Source organism: Ochlerotatus camptorhynchus, unplaced genomic scaffold, assembly GCF_037179485.1.
Source record: "Ochlerotatus camptorhynchus isolate MF236.1 unplaced genomic scaffold, CSIRO-AGI_Acam_v1.1 ptg000143l, whole genome shotgun sequence".
NCBI classification, from domain to species: domain Eukaryota; kingdom Metazoa; phylum Arthropoda; class Insecta; order Diptera; family Culicidae; genus Ochlerotatus; species Ochlerotatus camptorhynchus.
In genome coordinates, this window is record NW_027040633.1 from 824,897 (window position 1) to 844,106 (window position 19,210).

Below are 19,210 nucleotides of genomic sequence, written 5' to 3' on the forward strand. Positions count from 1 at the left end.
ATGACTTTAGTAGAGCGATTATGCAGCTTTCGTAGACTATGACTGTTATATTCATTTATACCACTTATCGATTGTTCTAAAGACAAGGCCTAAACCTTGTTATACATTTACTTACCACTGCTTATCCTTCACTTGAAGATCTGTAGATATTAAGAAAAGAATAGGCTATCATTCGTAGTTGACTATCGTAGTGATTATATTTGAGAAACCTATAGTACCGAAAAACCCCAGTTCAAGATAATATGTATAAAAACTTGAAAGAATTGAAGTTTTGAAGTATACAGGCATCAAGGATAAACTATTCTTAAAAAAGTGTGTATTCAAAACAAAAATATGATGTCGCATACCGCATTATAACTGAAATAGCTTTTTCGGCTAAATTATCCATCTGAGCTGGTAAACCTAGTGAGTAGTAACCGCATTTGGTCTAATGGCATTCAGCTTATTGGCATTGGGCTAAATTCTCCATAACCAAAAACATTGCCCCTTTTCCCCTATTTCACCTTGACCATGCGCTTGGAGAACCGTGACCATTCATATCTTGCAGTACTGGTGCTGGTGCTATTAGGTACTAATATAGAAATACAGCTTTTCGCTAAGATTTTTGGTGCGTCTACTGTTAGGCCAAGCAAACAAATAGTGACCAAATTAACACAAACATAAAGACCACATAAAGCTGAAAATCCTCCAACAATCAAATACGAAAGATGAACAGCAGATAGGCCAAATCACTTGAAATGTAACGTCATAATCACTGGAAATAAAACTTAATTTTACTGTTATTACTTACATCTACTAATTAGGAAGGCAAGGAAACGGCGTCTTAACTTATTACGTTGCTGAAACGGTAACCATGCAACGTCAAGAGAACGCAGCAAACATTCGGCGGACCATACCCTAAAGCGTCCCATCTCGAGAGGGATGGAATTTATTTGTGGTTGGTCCGAGGGACCGTTGCGGTGAGGGGGAATCAGACAAAGACAATTTCGAAAGATGGGAAAAATGTGGGAGAGCATCCATTAAATAGGCGAAATGGACGAAAAACCTACCCCCACTAAGACCTAACATGATGATTGCCACATATTTATGGGTATTGGATATTAAATTTCATGCAACATATTTGTGAAACAGAGCGAGTTCTGAAAGTACAGTACATTTATGTTTCGTGTTGTATGGCGGGAGTACTCAAAGGTTAAACCAAAAAGCAGAAATATTTTCATGTGTAAAGCATATAAACAACGTTTCTGAATTACTGAATAAATAAGACAATCCAACCCGCAATAACGGTGAAATTAAGCACAACAAACATATCTGAATGTCATCTAAAACAATAGAATCATCTGATTCACCCGGTCAACTTGGCTTTCTTTGTTCTTCTCGTTGACGCTGAGCAAAATAAATGGGTGTTAAAATAGCAACAACGGTATTAACATTATTCTTGTTTCCGTTTATTTATCATTATCATTAGTATGCTCCCTTTTGTCCACCCTTGCTCGGTACGCTTGGACGTGGTGGGCTGCTATCCGGGCAGGTGCCGTCCCCGGGCGTAGCAGATTCGAGTTCAATGCTTGGCTGTAGAACCTGATGAGTGTAACATCGGTCTCTTCCGGCTGCAAATAATCGTCCAGCGTCCCAAAGAGCTGCACAGAAGAAAATGAGAACGAAATAGAAACGTTGGTTACTTTAATGAAAGCTCTCTAGAGATAAATAACTTTATCAGACAGGATGGTAGGCAAAGAAAAGAAAGAAGAAAAAATAAGATCCGGGTCAAACCTGTTGCTCGTTGCAGGTAATAAATCTAAGCACGGCAACGTGCTCCGACCACACCAGGTTACGCCATTGAATATCATACCGCTGTGCCAGAGGGACCATTACTAGCGCACTGAACGGTTCGTGACCGTAACTTGAACTCTGGAAGATGTCCAGCACCAGCTGGTATAGTCCGTGGTAGCTCTTCCGCTCCTCAAGCCGGGCATCAAAATCGAACCGTTCCCCACTGCACTGCACCTCGGCACGGAGGGCATTGATACGCCTAGTTATAAGCGCCGAGACGTCACCGTCTAGAAACTTGGAATCCGGTCCCAGGAAAGCTGTCATCAAGTACATCAATTTATGGGTGACAGTTGTCAGACTGATGGAGTTCAGTTCCAGTAATTCGGAAAATAGCAGCGATGTCTTGATGATCTGCTCCTCGGAAAAGTGCTGCAAATGAGCGGCGGGTCCTTGCTCAGCCTTCTCCAGGAGCATATACAACAACGAATAGGGCCACGTTCGAGCAAGCAGCGGGATGCGCCATCCGATGACAGTGTAGCTGTTACGAGTGCCGGAAAAGTTTCCCTGGTAAAGAAATAGATATGCAGATTGTAATGAGAGGATGGAGCTTCTGTTCAGCTGTTACGTTATCATAAACTTTAATCTCTGTTCTGCTTTCAGTGTTATTCCCGTACCTATTATAAAATGTATGCTAAGCAGTGCCCAACAAACAATTCACAGTCACAAATAAGCATACACATTGAATAAATGCTGTATAACAGTGTACAATGCTGAATAAAACAAGATGTCGAATTATGTGCTGAAAAAAGCTCATTGAGATCGATAGATGCGCCTTTATTCCGCCGTTTGCTCTGATATGATTAATTAACTTATTAAAAGTTTTATAAACGTTGACTGTCTTCCTGATTCAGAACCAGAAGTTTGATCTAATAACAAACTGAATAAGTGTAATTTTCACATACATTGTCGCTTTAATTCGACTGTTTTCAATTGCCTTAATAAAATGCTTTATTAGACGTCTTATAAATGTTTTCTAGCTCCATTATTAGATTTCATTGCATTGCTTTACAATATTGCCGTATAAAGGTGAATACAGTCAGCAAAATAGCTCTTATACCACTATTCGTCCATGTTTTAGTAGAATGCTTTGTAAATGCTTTATAAACGACGTATTAGATTCATTATTCCACATCACTGCCCAAAAACAATTCAGAGTCACAAATAAGCATATAGATTGAATAAATGCTTTATAACAGTGTGCAATGCTGAATAAAACGGGTTGTCAAATTATGTGCTCAGAAAACCTCATTGAGATCGATGATGCGCCTTTATTTCGCTGATTGCTCTGATTTGATTGATATACTTATTAAAATCTATACAAACGATGACTGTCTTCCTGATTCAACACCAGAAGTTTGAAATTATAACATACTGAATAAGTGTAATTTGCACATACATTGATGCTTTAATCCGACTGTTTCAATTGATTTAATAACATGCTTTATTATACGTCTAATAATTGTTTTCTAGCTCCATTACTAGATTCCATTGCATTGCTTAACAATATTGCTGAATAAAGGTGAATACAGTCAGCATAATAGCTCTTATTCCACTATGCGTCCATGTTTTAATTGCATGCTTTATAAATGCTTTACAAACGGCGTATTTATTCATTATTCCACAACAGTGATTCAGGCTAACAACAAAACGAAATTGGTAGCATAGTGGTTACCGTTTCCGCTTTCCAAGTAGAAGGTCGCGAGTTCAATCCCAGCCTCAACCCTTTTTTTTATTTATGTTCTACTCCTAATTAATTTAAATCGTAATCATAAATCGTATCACTCACGACAACCAATTCATAGATCTATTGAAAAGAATAGCATTCTTTCCATCGAAATTAGATAGATGGAGAGGTAACGTTGGTCTAATGTTAAACAACTATGAATGAATTAATCATTCTCACATCTCCTTGAATTAGCTAGAGCTACGGCTGGAAGTGCTGATAGGTTTTTAGATTCAAGCTTTTATTGCTTATTTAGCTGCTCATATGATGTATTCTAGGATAGCTCAGATGGCAAGGCAAGCGGCTGGTGATCGGAAGGTCATGGTTCGAATCCCATTTAACGACATGTGTGTGTATGTATGTATGTATGTAATAAATTCGACAGAAATAATGACACAGCAAAAATCACTAACGAAAACACCCTGCTCGTGCCGTTCTTATTTTCGGATTAATTATCCCGTAGTTGAATAATCGTTTAATAAATGTATAATGATGTAATAATTAAACATTATTTCACATGAGAATCAAGCGTCTATATATACACCTTTATACCATCACTGTTTAAGGAAGTACAGATGGTCTAATAAACGCTGAATAATCAAAAATTTGATCGAATAAGCTCTGTTACAACTTTTGTAAGTCGAATAAAAGCTTCTCGACATACCTTATTCAACACCAAATATTTCGATGTTGTGGTTGAATAAATTCTCCAGATTTGTGTGAACAAAGCCTGAACAGAAGTTATTATTAAAAATAGTACAAGTATTATTAAGCATGAAGTGGAATAAAATCGTCAAGAAGTCGTTTCTTCAATAGGCAATTGTTTGTTGGGTGGTGGGCACATTTTCATTATATTTTAACCTTTAATCTTCTTCCTCGCATTTCATGTTTATTGCTTATTGCATATTAGCTTATTGTGTGCTCTCAACTTAGTGTTCTTGATGCACTTCCACAGTTATTAATTGAGAGCTTTCAAAGCCTGTACCATTTTTGCATTTAGTATAATTATGTGGCAAGTACAATCACACTCTATGCCCAGGGAAGCCGAGCAATTTTTCAACCCGAGAAATCCTAGACCAGACCGGGAATCGAACCCAGCCACCTCCAGCATGGTCTTGCTTTGTAGCTGCGCCTGAACCTATAATGGAGGCCCTAAACCGTTAATCAACGACGTTAATTTTAGGCAACTATGGAAACGTAATATTAAAACGATGGAATGCTTCTGAAACCTTGGAAAAATGTTCTTCTACTGCATAGTTACTCAGATTTGCAGTCTTGCACGTGTTTCTTTAAGTCATAGGAGCGAAGCGACGGACAATAATAATAATATTGCAAAAACCATTGTCTCGTTAACTTTATGTCAACGAATTAATGATTCCGTGGAATATGCGAACCGTTAACGATCGCTGAATTATGCTTCGATAAATCATTTGTTGATTTTATGCATATAGATTTGTATAAATACTAGATTAAATCTACCATGCACGACATGCTAATTAATGGGCGTTGATAGATGGCAACTTCAATTAATGAAATTATGATCTTTCTGCGTGACAGAGCCGACAATAGATAAATTTCACGCCAATCGGGTTGGCAGCACCCTCTCAGATTCCAATGAAACATTGTGGATGCAAAGATTGTGTCTACTTAAGCAACTTTGCATACTTTAAAAAAATCTAGAATATCATTTGAACAGGGCGAAACTTTTCTTGAACTTTTTCTTAAAAGAAATATATAACTCAAAAATGATCTTTTCAAGAGTGATTTGTTGAGAATTTTGTGAGGTTTTCTGATCTGACAAAAAATCATAGCAAGCTTAGCTTAGCTTGCTTAATTAGCTAAAGTATTCGCACCAATAATGTTTTATACTAATTTTGAAAGGGTCTGGATGATATTTATCCGCTTTTGGATGAAATTCATCTGCTGAGATTTCATTCAGTGCAAACAGGAAAAAGTTTTTGTAAGAATAACTTTTTTTCCTGCAAATTACGTCTTGGTCATTTTTCATTAAATTGTAGCACTAAAATGTCACTCCTGATCGAAATGACGACTAAGACTAAGCTGATTGGATTTTTAGAAAAATTGCATGATCCCAAATGGCCGAATTTTTACAAAAATGTGAATGATTGCCCATAACTCACAACCAGTGCTGCAAAATCTCGACAATATACGGCTATATTTACTTTTCTGCTGTGGTCACTCATTTGAGCTAACAGTCATCATGAAGGCAAACCATGTCAATTGTTAGTGACAATGCTGGCACGAACCAGTGCCGATTTTTTTTTATCTAAATTTGAAACGAAATTAAATGACTTAAGCAAAACAACTATATGGAGCCGTTGAAGTGAAGAAGCATCTACGTCCTGAACTGCTTGGATAACAATAATGTGACTCAGAATGCACGAAATTACATTTTTTTTTTGATACCAGGAACCTTTGTAATTGACGAAAAAATGAATGAGATTTTGAAAAAGATTTTTTTAAACATCAAGTCTATCAGTGACTACGTGAAGAACAATTTTGTCAATATCGCGTGAAAGTCTGTCAATGACAATGAAAAATCTCAGCACTGCCCACAACTATGCAAAGTTTCATCGAAGACAACAAATCAAGAAGACTGGCAACTTTGCCAGAATCCAAGCGACAAATACAATGGCGCTGCGCTTGACTGAAGGTGGAAGCAACGCATAGAAAATGAGCAAATACACAAACCCTTCTTCTGAGGATGTAATCTTTGCTATCAAATTCGTTCGAAGCATTTACCTTTTAGCGGTAGATGACGCGATTGTACCTGTCTCATAGCGTTCGTATGAGAAAATGGAAGAGTTGCCAGTCTTCTTGATTTGTTGTCTTCGGTTTCATGCAAATCCGAGAAGGACAAGTATTTTTTAGGCCTGGTCTTAACAACCAGGAAGATCCATCGGAATCTGAACCAGTTGTCGAGTTGGCGTAAAACTAATCGCCTTTTTATTCAGCTGTTTCCCAGGAAATCGAACAAGCTTCCCTAGAAATTAGTGGAAATTTTATTCTGGTATTTCAATGACAAAATAGATGATTTCTAATCGCATCATTTTAACAATCCACCAAACGTCTTTTTTTCCCTTGATTTGCTTTCCGTCGATCTTGTTGTCCGTGCTGAGCACCAATGCCAGGGAGGCAGCCTGGACCCTACCTATCGACCCATCAACTCATGAACCGGGGACCCAACGGCTTTACTTCCCTTCCGAAGGAAGGCGTGATCAGAGATGTTATGCCTCAGAACATCCCGGCGGCGCCCACTGCGATTGAACCCAGGCCTGCTGGGGTGAGAGGTAATCACGCTTACCACTACACCACCGGCGCCACTAACCACCATACGTCATTTCAACAAATTAAGAACCCCTCCTCCCAGACATTAATAGTAAATTATAGGGGATTCATAGTACTTCTGGGAGAATTCTAAAGAAATTCTCTGGAGAATTCAGAGAAAATTCTTAGAAGAGAGGTTAAAAGGAAATCCCAGCAAATGCCAAGGGATTTTTCAAACAAATCCTAAGAATTTAACTCAGTTAAATCTGAAGACAAAAAAAAAACATTTAAACCAAGTCAGAGGTAGACTCGAAGGGAATTCCAAATTTGTGGAATCCTCAAGTGTTACAAATGAACATACCGCAAAACAACTCCGAAGTCCGCCAATTCCAGTCATCAATCATCTATGACGGAGTGATATTGTCGTGTCAAGAACGCCATCGACCAGCAGTCATCCCGGTCCTGAGTTTGAGCCCGGAAACGGGGTCTTCCAAAATCCAACCGTAGGCAACTATGATCGCTTTCTGAATAATTCCATCCCGGAAACGATTATCACTTCTAATCGAACTTCAACAATGAACTCCTTCGTGATTGTTGGACACCGGGACGCACGCCTGCCATATGTGTTATGGAAGTCCCTAATTCATCCATCATAGTCGAGTTGCTGATGCCAGCGACCTTCAGCCGTCCCTGTCCTGTGTTTGCATTTGAAGAAGGGGTCTTCCAAAACCCTATCTTAGGCAAGTACGACATTATTTCGAATAATCCACTTCCTGAAATGTATTATGCCTACAGCCGATCATTTCCGATAAAAGCACAACCTGCTTTATTCAACTCGACACTCGGACGCACACTTGCCACTAGCCTTGTGGAAGGCCCTGATCCTATCATCGCAGTCGAGCCTATGCTGCCAGCGTTCAATAGTCGTCCCAGCCCTGCGTTTGAGTTAAGAAAGGGGGCCTTCCAAACCCCAACCGTAGGCAAGTACAATCAGCAAGCAACAACGGTTCTGTCTGAAAAATTCTTGGTTTCCAGAGTTCAATCGTATATGTGTGCTCCACGACAATTGTGGTCTGAAAATGACAGCCCCACCATGCCAGAAGCCGAGACGTACACCAAAAAATTCACCGGAAGCATCCAGATCCTCTGATCTAGTCCTGCCGAAGATTGGCGGCGTACACCATTATGATGAATCAACTTCTGTTTGTTTACTGGGACGCACTGCCGTTGGCATCATGGAAGCCCCCGAGCCCCCGCCACAGTCGAACCATTCCCGCCAGCGACCTGCAGCCATCCCGGTCCTGTGTGCGGGCCTGGTGAAGGATCATTTACGGCAAGTATGAACTCGTCCATGTAATTCAACTGTTGATCCACCGCTTGCTTTCAGTTCATCTTCGCTTCCGGTTATGGCCACCACTTCCAGCCTTTCTACGCCAGGTGATCTTTAGCTGCCTGATAGTTCACAGTTCTTCCGCTCGGATCCTGGACAAGTTACCATTGACACGCCTCGCACCGAACCCTCTAGCGGTTTACGAGTCTACTATCAGAACACCAGGGGCTCATGACTAAATTGGACGATGCTTATTTGGCTGCGCTTGACGGTGAATATTACGTTTATGTATTCACGGAAACTTGGCTCGATGGGAGGATCAATTCAGTGCAACTGTCTGGCGACTCTTTTTTTTTGTCGTAATTCATCCAACAGCATTCGTGGTGTCCTCATCGCTGTTTCCAACGCATTCGCCTCCTGCGTGATCGCCGACGAACCATTTACTACAATTGAAGCGGTTTGGGTTAAGGTCAGCCTCACTTCGCGGAACATCCTTATTGAAGCGGTGTATATTTCCCCTTATATACTGATTTTACAATGATGTACATGATGAACATGTAAAAATGAAGCTGAGAGTTGACTCGACACAAAAATGATTCCGTTGCACATAGTTTTCCTAGAAAGAGAAAATATAGTATGCTCTCTTTACTCTTCACGAATGGCAGACACGAAGCACTGCCAACATAGTCGGTAGTTTCAGGTCGCGTTCGGATGTAAAGCAAAATCATGCAACTCAAACTCACCACGGTTTGGTTAGATTTAGTAGTTGGTGAGTTTTGTTGGCTTGATATTCGTAGTTACGCAGTTGCTCGCTTGATGATTTTTGTCTACGAAAATTAAGCGTGATCTTGATATTTTCCCAACACCCTGCCAAATTGAGGAGCTCGATTGTTTTATAATTGTTTATCAATATAAATAATCGGTATAAACCAAAATAAAAATTAAATTGAGATCAAAATCCTGGTAATTTCCCGGGTTTTCTCGGTTGTTTTTGATTCCCGGGTGATTCGCAGTTCTCCAGTTTCTCCTGTTCAGTGGCCACCCTGTTCCAAGAAAATTCTAATGGGTGTTACAAGGAAATTCCAGAAAGAAGTCCAAGGTATTACAAGAAATGTTTTAGTAAGTTTAAGAAGAATTCTACCTATGATTTTTCTTAGCAGAATTCCAAGGTAAATTTGAAATTAGTATCATGAGATTTTTGAAGCGAATTCTATGGTAATTATATTTTAAATTCATAAACTATAAACTCCCTGATTTGTATAGTTTAGATTTTCCAATGTCCGGCAACTTGACTATTTTTCTTTAAAGTCCATGAACATTACTTCGCAATGCAATATTTTTGAGTAATTAATTAAATAAAAACGAATGACTGCAATATGCAGTAAAAAATGCAAGTCCATCTATTAGTAAAGATTCGTCCTGTTTCACTAATTGATTCTGAAATTCTTTCCTAAAATGTTGCTTATTGCTTTTTCCCTGTTCTTCCAGCGAATTCCTGGTTTTTTCCGCTTTTCTCGCTGTCAGCCTGTCCCCCTCCCTAAAATGTCTACGTGGTTTATGAACAGACCCCATAAAATTCCCGGTAATTTCCAGGTTTTTGCCAGGTTATTTTCGATTCCCGGGTAATTATCGGATTTCCCAGTTTTACCTGCCCAGAAAGTTAAAAAAAAAACTTGAACGATCATATAACCTTAAATGTAGGTACTGTCAATAAGATTTTGATGCGATTCCAGACGAATTCGCAAATCGATTAGTTTTCTTATTGTTTTTATTTGGCTGAAAATTTTCAGAAACGTTTCTCCCCAAATAACATTGCAAGTTGTATAGAGGTTTTAAAGCATTCTACAAGCCTAATTCATGGTCTACAGAACCCTCATAAAACCAAAAGTGTTACTTGGGTCATGACCAAAAATGCCATGCCACACAATTTTGAAAAGGGCCTATAGAAAAATGTCAAGCTTATCTTCAGAAAACTGTTGCTCGAAAAATGTTTGTCCAACCGGTTTGGTACCTTGGGCAATGTTGTAGGGAACATCTGGAACTATTTGAAAAAAAATTTGGCACTCTATAAAAATTTTCACTCTTTTTTAAAATTTGACTTAAAAACTTAAAATCATTTTTCTCAATAACATATTTTTTGATTTTTCATTTTTTTTTATAATGAATATCACCCATTGAATTATAGGTCAAGATGCCGAAATGATGGAGAACCGCAAAATAGATTCGAATATGGCCAAAAATTACCAACTTAAAAAAAAAACCTACGTTCAAACAGCTACATCTCGAAAACGGTGCGATATACATAATAAGTAATAGGGGAATTTACGTATTCTCGTCAGTCTAAGCAGCGTCCGAACTTCTATTAGCGATTTCTCAGCATCACACACATACATGACAGGTTTGTTTGATGACATTTATCTGGTGCTTGCTGTTCTACCAATTCCAATCGACAGAATTGATCAAAACGGGTTGAACATGTTTTTACAACGCTCTAAACTTCTCAGGTGAGTGTGACTATTGTCGGCAGTCTCTTTTTCTTCGGCACCCTTTCCATTTGAACTGCGTGTTAACCAGTTGTTCTATTATCGGCAACTCGAAATCAGCCGTATTTTGTAGTGTGTATATTTAATTTAAAGAAAAATATGGCATAACAGGATTGCACAGTCGTAAAAATGTAATCAGATTGAAGCTGAAAAGGTAAGGAATCGGCTTAATACATTCAGCGAAGAGTTTTGATGGGAAAATACAGTGAAATTAACGTTTCAATTTCGGTTGCCGAAAACAGTCAATGGGTGCCGAAGCCATAATTTACCCTACATAGGGAAAAAGTTTTCTTCGGCAATACCTTAACCTATTATCGTCAGGGGGTAAACAACGTCCTTGAGAGCTCCATTTTGACATGTGGATACATTGTGTTTCAGAGCAACTATTGGCCAAATTTGAATGCTCTAGGACTTTGTTTACCCCCTGACGATAATAGGTTAAGGTATTGCCGAAGCCAACTTTTCCCCTAACTGATTTGTAAATTTGGGGTACTTTCCATAAATTAACAATATGGTTCACTCTTCTATTATCCCCAAGACACGATTTTTTGCGATTATAGCGGCTCTAGTGACGCGAAAGGTGACTAGTGCACCGTAAATTAAGCGTAACAAGGCTATCAAAAACAACTCACAGTTGAGTAAAATTTAACTACACGGTAAGAAAAAAAATACCCAAAATTAAGTTTAGATCTCAAGCGCCGCCGGGATTTTCATGAAAATTTTCAGTTTTTATTCATTATCGTCTTTATGAGCAGTCTTAGATGCACAAAGTTGCACGAGTACATTACTATGGTGATGAGGTAAAAACTCGTAAATGTGTTTCCTTCTGTGAAAGCATGTTTAGTCACAAATCGTGGATTTTCTGATATTCTCCATACTGCAAAAATGGTTTTCCTTCCAATGAAGGGGCGGCATCTCTCGGATCTTTAGTATAGCTACTACTCAAATCATATAATTAATTTTAAGTTCTCGCAACAAAGTGCTTGGATGGGTAGAAATTACTTGATGGTTGGAAGGAATTGAAACAATGACTTTAAACGTTGATTCCTCGTGACTCAATCTGAGAAACCGACACCAGCATATGAGAGATAATTTGCTCTATCAGATGATATAGCTAGTTTGAGTGGGCATGTTGCAATTCTGGAACAACCGACGAATAAATGCATTGCTTACATTTGGCTTGTTTTCCTTTGCACATGTTGCTGGGGAACGAGGTACCCAACACGCTAAATTGAAAGTACCCATAAATAAGTAAAGAAAAGTCAATTTTAAAGAAGAGTGGCTTAACTAGTATAAGCAGTTTTTTTACCCATTTATGAGTATCTTTTACCCATTAATGAGTAACTTTTACGCATTAACGGGTAACATATACTCATTAATGGGTTAACAAAATTGCTAATTTAATGAGTTAAGCCACTTTTCTTTACAATGGGTATTGTTTTTACCCAATAATGAGTACTTTAAAGTTAGTGTAAAAATTAAGTTTCACTTTCACTCATCATGTGGCTTCCATGGGGCTAGGTAACATTAAATTAATGATGAAAACTAAATTTTGAGTAATCCTGATCAATAATCCATTGAGTGAAAATTACCTACTGATCAATCGAATGCAATAATGGAGCACGAACGAAGGTGATGGAGCACACAAAAATGACAGCATCAAAAGCAACGCAGGATGCTATGATTTTCATTCAAAAATAAGTTAAAAGTTCCCAGCAGTGAAAACATTATGGTTGAGTTCTTTAACTAAAAATCGAATTCTTTTTTACTTTTTTTTATGTTTTTGAGTTTTTTTAACTTAATTCTGAGTGTTTTTTCTTACCGTATTTGTTAATCTATTACCCAAAATTGGGTTAACGCTTCTAAGCGTGTTGAAAGTTTTCTTCCTGTCAGTTGCCAATGTGGTATGTAAAGAGGGATGGCAGATATAATCTACATTTTCTTTTATTTGTTTGGTTCACCTCTAAGCTAATTCAAACTATAGCAGATATCACGTAATTAGGCACTTTTGATATCATAATATATTACGTTATTACGTTATCAATATCAACTATAGTCTGAACGTAGTAAAATGTCATGACGTCAGGGTAGGCGTGTAACATGCATGAGAAAGCTAATACTGTTTGCCACACCTTTTATTTGACTTAACATATGAATTGATTGCACGCTTAATAATAATAAGGCCACGAGTGTTTTTAGTCACCTTTCTCACCGGGAGAGGGTATTACTTATGCGTCTTTTCAGAAACATGTGGGAATTCTGGAAGTGAACCATATTGTTAATTTATAATATTTGCTACAATGTAAGTATTTATGTGCTGAGCATGTTTGAAATTTACCAACATTAGCCAGCGCATGTAAGCATGAATGAATCAAATGTAGAACATATTCGATGTAAGATCTTTCTAAGGAGAAGAGGGGCACAGAGTTTTACATCACTAAATTGATTTTGCGCAAGCACCTGGAAAATCCTCAACTTTCTCATCGGGACATCGGAAAACAACTCGGAATGTCGTGAAATCGTTTAAGCGGAATCCCAATGCTTCGGTCAGGGATGTGGCCAAAAAGTTGAATCTGTCCAAGTCTTTCGTTCATTGAGCCAAGGACCAGGAGGGACTGCATACGTACAAAGTGCAGAAGGCTCCAAATCGTGACGAACGGCAAAATACGGTGGGAAAATTACAGGCCCGGAAGCTGTACACCCAGATGCTGACGAAGTCTCATTGTCTCATCATGGATGATGAGACTTACGTCAAGGCAGACTTCCGGCAGCTTCCGGGGCTTCTGTTCTTCACCGCCCAGCACAAGTTTGATGTTTCGCAGGAAGTAAGGAAGCAGTAACTTTCAAAGTTTGCCAAGAAATACATGATTTGGCAAGCGATCTGCTCATGTGGCAAACGAAGTGCGCCGTGTTCGTGACTACCGGAACTGTAAACGGGGAGATCTACCTCAAGGAGTGTCTACAGAAGCGTCTGCTTCCTCTGTTGAAGAAACACGAGGGCCCTACGATCTTCTGGCCGGATCTAGTTTCGTGCCACTATTCAAATATTGTCCTGCAGTGGTACGAAGCCAACGGGGTCACTCCCGTACCCCCCCCCCCCCCCAACGCACCGGAACTAAGGTCCATCGAAAAATACTGCGCTACTATGAAGCAGGCACTACGGAAGCATCCCAAGGAGCTCAAATATTGAAGTTGAATGAAATACATATTCCAAAAGCTTACTAATGGGTTATATTCTATTGTCTGAAAGTTAGAAAAGAATCGGTCAACTAGGTAATTTTCTACAACGTTTTTTCCGTAATGCAATTTGATGTGAGGCACCCTTTACTGAACCATATTATGAATAGCCTATCCTAACCTAGGAGTACGAGATAGGAAAAAGCGTACAATTGCCAATTTATCCGGGCAAATAATCACCACTGCGAAATGATTTCAACCTACCTCATTTTTCACCAACGTCTTCAGCTTCACCTTATAGTTGAACTTCCACCGCTGCAGGTCTTCGGCTGCAACACCATCACCAACTGTGACGTAAAAATCTCGAACAAAAATCACCTCGTCGAACAACCGTACGATGGCCGGATAAAATTCCTCGCTTAGGTGAAGCAGCGCTTTGAACGCCATCGCCAGCAGTAATCGCCCATCCTTGTTGGCCGAAGTTTCGCTGGAAATCAATTTTTCGCTTTTCTTCATGTCAACATCTTCTTCATCGGTATTGGTTCTTGGAGGGTCTCTTTTGCCAGGACGATAGCGACCATCCTTCACTAGCACCGCTAACACATCGAGAATATAATTCAATTCGCCTTTCAAAAACCAATTGGTTGACAATTGACCGGTCAGGGTGAAATTACGATTTCGTTCCGAAACCATGCTGGCCAGTTTGATCAAATAATTGAAATGAAACCTATTGTCGACGAACAGCTGCAATGGTAGTAAGTCAGACTCGGCGTGCGAACGCAATAGATCGAGCATCGCGTGTAGCATAAATGCCGGGTAGGATTTCGTTAGGATCAACGTGGGAGCTGTTGAATGGTTTTCCCTCGTCAGTATGCTCCCCAGATTTGGAAGGGGAGCAATTTTCTCGCTTCTGTCCTCCAATCCAGCCGCGGTGCTAAACAGCGGTGATTGACTGTGAATATGAGATTGGAAGCGAAAAGTGACAAAATTTCAATTATTCATTATTCCGCGCTGTAGCGTGCGTTGCGGACGCTTGTGTGGTGATGTGGGGAAAGGGCACCATGAATTCTGCAGATTTAGTGCACTTTATTGCATCAAAACCTCTGGTGATAATATCGATATGTCACGTTGAGCAAACGTGAGCGTGGTCAATCGAGTACAGCTCTGAATATATTATTTAAAGTACCTTGAATGCATACTAACCTTAGCTGTTTCATCAGATCGTCAAACTTGACACTTTTGAGGAAAGCGCTCAAATAGCCATCGAAAAAGTTTCGATAGTAGGTTCCGGCGATGGGACGCACCTTGGCTGCCACATCCAGGCAGGCTCCGAGTAGCAGCTTCTGGGAAAACTGAATAAACGACTTCAATCAATTTTCACTCTTGTCATGGCAGACACCGAAGGGAAATTACCTCATTAACACCGTACTTTGTCGCCCCGTTGAACCACTTACTGAAACAGGCAAACAAACGGTCCCAGTTCTGCGGACTGAATACAGTGGCAACATGCTGAACCCGGTCGTAGCCAATTAATGCTAACAAGGATGCACAGTGTTGACGGATGATGAACGGGCCATTTTCATCCAGGACGAGATGCTGGTAGTGCCATTCCAGTAGGTAAAACAGTGCCGGAAGCAATTCACTGCGGGGAAAATGAGAGGAAGGCAATTTAATGGACATAATTTGATTGGAAATCAGCAATGTTAGCTGGAAGTGAGAAAATTTAAATCGCAAGACGAATAGTCTTTTCCAAACGAACCTCCTTCCAGAAACGGAGATGCTAGGTGCTGCCAGCGATTGCTGTCATTGATATTGATGGAGGATTTGTTTGATCCAATTCACAAATCAATCGAAATGCATGTTACACACAAGGGAGACGTTGGCCGAATGACTATCAATCAACAAACTCATCAATGCTGCTAATCTCGTATATGTACAATGTCAAAGTCTCTCACGTGGTACTACCGATAAGCCACACCGCAATCATGATCAGTAGCATTAAGTACCCGATGAGACAGCCATTTAAGCAATTATGCAAATTTGCCGTATCATCCTGACTGCTACTGCTGTAAGCTATAGCGAAGTGTGCGCTTCACCGACAGAGGAGCAGAGGTTGGTAATTGTAAATCAATAGGCTCTTTCCAAGGAAATACACATGACGGCTGCTAATGATGCTAAATAGGCGGCAGTAGCATGTATGTAAGCTGACAGATGAAGTGGAAAACAACTAGACGACCACCGACGTGAACCGCACAGAAACTCGGGTGGGATGGTGAATGTAGTAGCAGAATCAGTCAGCCATGTCACAGACTGATTGGATTTATTTTTTAAGTCCTCAATGTTTTCCATATCGAATCAACATATAGCAAGGCTGGTAGCTAATCACTTTTTGACGACTGGGTCACTTTTTTCAAGACAGTCACTAAAAAGTCTCCTTTTTCGAGGCTAAGTCACTAAAGTAACGTGTTCTTGTAATCAGTCACTTTTTTCAACAAGTTTGAATTTATTTCAAGATTGATCATTCTTCGAGCAGTGTGTAGGATCTGATAGTCGATGCTTACATTTTATTCTAATATCCGAACAATTCGAAGCACAACGCTTCTACAGACCTTTTTGTCGCTTAATCGTTATCTACATGGTCTGATCTTTCCAGGTTTTTCCAGAATTTTAACGGATAATTTCCAGGTTTTTAATAAGAAATGTATTGCTTGAATGCGAAAAAATATGCAATTTTTTTATAAAACAACAGCAGCAATTAACGCAAATGTTTTTAAGAAATGACAATCAGTTTTAAAGAAACAGCTTTAAAATCAAATCCATCAATTGTTGAAAATTGAAACATATTTAATTTTAGTAAGTATAAGATCTCAAAATATTCAATGCCTTGAAGTTTCGCATTCTTCGTACAAGTTAAACAGTGATGCAAAAGAACGTTATAATTTAATAAGAACAACTAATGAATTTTAGCCACAATAAATCGGTGTTATTTTAATTGATTTGCTTAATGGAACCGAACCATGGACGTTGACCCGTGTGTTGACCAGTCGTCAAGTCGCATAAGAGCTACCGCATGTTAGACGGAAATCATTCATAAGTCACGCGTATGAAATTCATATTGTAGTCTTCGCTCCATATTGTTAATATTAAATTAGTCATAAATAAAATTAGCACGAAACAGATCTAATCCATACGCCAAAAACTATGCCAGTAGCGAAACGACACTAGCTGATTTACATTAAAATTGGAATGCCTCACGAGTAACGCTACTAGACCTTGCGTAGTTTCTCCCAAGACCGAGTCCAGGGAAACCTTCGGGAAAGTTGGGGAAAGAGAGAGTGTGACTAAGTCGGGTTGAACGAAGGGCCAATCGATCTCGTTCGAAGAAGTTCGCGGGAAAATCGAACTTCCGTTAAGTTCGACCGAGGTCACCTTCCCTAATCTGAGGGTCACGGTTTCGCTTTACTTTCGTCCGAACCGCATTTTACAGTGGAAGTGTGTCGTTTTGTTCGCGCTAATGTATAGTTTTGTATAGTGAGTTAAAACAACGTGGTTTTACTTTGTACTTAAATTCTAATTTATCGTTGATTGTTTAGTTATAGCAAATCATAAGCTAAATGTAGTGTGCAGCATAGTTTAGATTTGTGTGCGTAGAAAAAAAAACAATCTAGGCCAGTTAATGTGCTCGTCAAACAAATTCTGTGCTTTGTAATATTATTTCCAACAGCCGACGACTACGTCCAACTTCCGACGCCATCATCTGCATTCCCGGGGCAAAAGATCCCGGAAACCGTCACCTTGTCCGGTGAAAAGCGATTCAAATTTTCATCGCGTATCGGGGCTTGGTGGAAACCAACTGCCATTGTTGAAGAGATCACCGTCCACCCACGTGGAAATCGTTAGCCGTCCAACCGTCAAACATCATCGTCGCTGCCGATAACAGCAGCGCAGCAAACAACAGCAGCGAAACCAACTGGTGAGTCCGATCCAGTTTCTTTGTTGAGTGTGGCGTCCGGCGAGGGCGCCACGGAGGATCTTTTTTGCCGACCATAAGGTCGAAGAGCATGCTTTGCTAAAATGTGGACAAGTCGAATGATTGAGTGGTTGGGTGTAGGCATATAAATCGTGCGCACGTATCATCAGATATGGACGCCCACCCAACCCATTAATAATAGACACCCGGGTGCCAAGTTTCGTCGTTTCCCGCTTGCTGCATCCTCGTGGGATTCACTGAGAGGAAGAGAAGAGCACAGCACAGATAGGAGGTAGTTGTACCGCACACAAGAAGAGGGTTAGGTAGACAAGTAGAATAAAGAGGAGTAGAAATACAAGCAATCAAAAAACATTCGCAAAAACATGCTTTAGTTTACAATAAAATTCAACTTACTGTTTTCCGTTGTGAAATAAATGATTTATTTGAAATCTATGTAATGTTGTTGATCAGTCCCATAAAAAAATACTTTACGTTGTTTCGGGTCCGTGTAATTGGGGCTTATTACGGATGTCACTTCACGGTGACAACTTGTCACTTGTCGTCACGGTGAAGTGATTCCCATTTGATTTGAACGGCAATCACGGCAATCACCGTGTAGTGATACCCGTAATAAGGCCCATTATTTAAGTGAAGCTACCGATGAGGAGAACTTGACGTGGAACGTCGTTTAGGGTTTGTGTATTCTCTTACCGGGAGCTTTTCGGAATTATTTCGATGTTGTGAGAGATTATGCTGTTTCGCAATAGGGGTTTCTACTCGACCAAATTCAGTAGTAGTCAAGCTGGTTCGATCTCTTCTTTCTAGGAAGATTTTCACTTGGACTCGCCATGAGGCAGTCTCATCCGGGCAAACTCAAATTGGCATGCGGTCTCCTTTACCGGAGTGGCGCTTAAGCCGCATGCTTAACCGAGATCGGCCAGTGTCGGCTACAATATGTGTCGTTCACAAGTCAAGCCTTAGGTTTATTTGCCTCAATGAAGATATTCAAAATTTTCAAAGTGCCCATTAACTTCAAAACAATTGCAGGAACTTCACAGAAGTTCGAAGGAATGAAAGAAAATGCTGATAATTTCAGTGAAGCTTTATAAAGAAGCTGCGGGAACATAAGGGAAGTTAACATCCTGAAAATATGGGGAACTTACTGGAAGCCTTAAGATCCTCAAAGCGGTTCTATTACCTTACGAAAAACTGCAGGAACTGTTTAGAAGTTCCAAGAATTCCAGAGAACTTCACCGGTGTCTAGAGAACATCAGAAATATAGAGTACTTAAGGAGAAGAAGTTCTAAGTATCTCAGCAAAGTTAGATGACGAGATCATTGGATCAG

At 39.7% G+C, this 19,210-nt stretch overlaps 1 protein-coding gene across 1 annotated transcript in view; it reads right to left on the reverse strand.

Moving 5' to 3' along the window:
* Nucleotides 1-1,426: 1,426 nt before the first annotated feature.
* LOC135700848 (RNA polymerase II-associated protein 1) overlaps nucleotides 1,427-19,210 on the reverse strand; it is a 68,019-nt gene continuing 50,235 nt past the window's right edge. The window contains exons 4-8 of the mRNA XM_065221504.1: nucleotides 15,308-15,536; nucleotides 15,098-15,246; nucleotides 14,159-14,846; nucleotides 1,774-2,337; nucleotides 1,427-1,640 (exon numbers count right to left, since the gene is read on the reverse strand). Of these exons, the coding sequence (XP_065077576.1) occupies nucleotides 1,449-1,640; nucleotides 1,774-2,337; nucleotides 14,159-14,846; nucleotides 15,098-15,246; nucleotides 15,308-15,536 (1,822 nt within the window). The 3' untranslated portion in view covers nucleotides 1,427-1,448. The remainder of the gene's footprint in view (nucleotides 1,641-1,773; nucleotides 2,338-14,158; nucleotides 14,847-15,097; nucleotides 15,247-15,307; nucleotides 15,537-19,210) is intronic.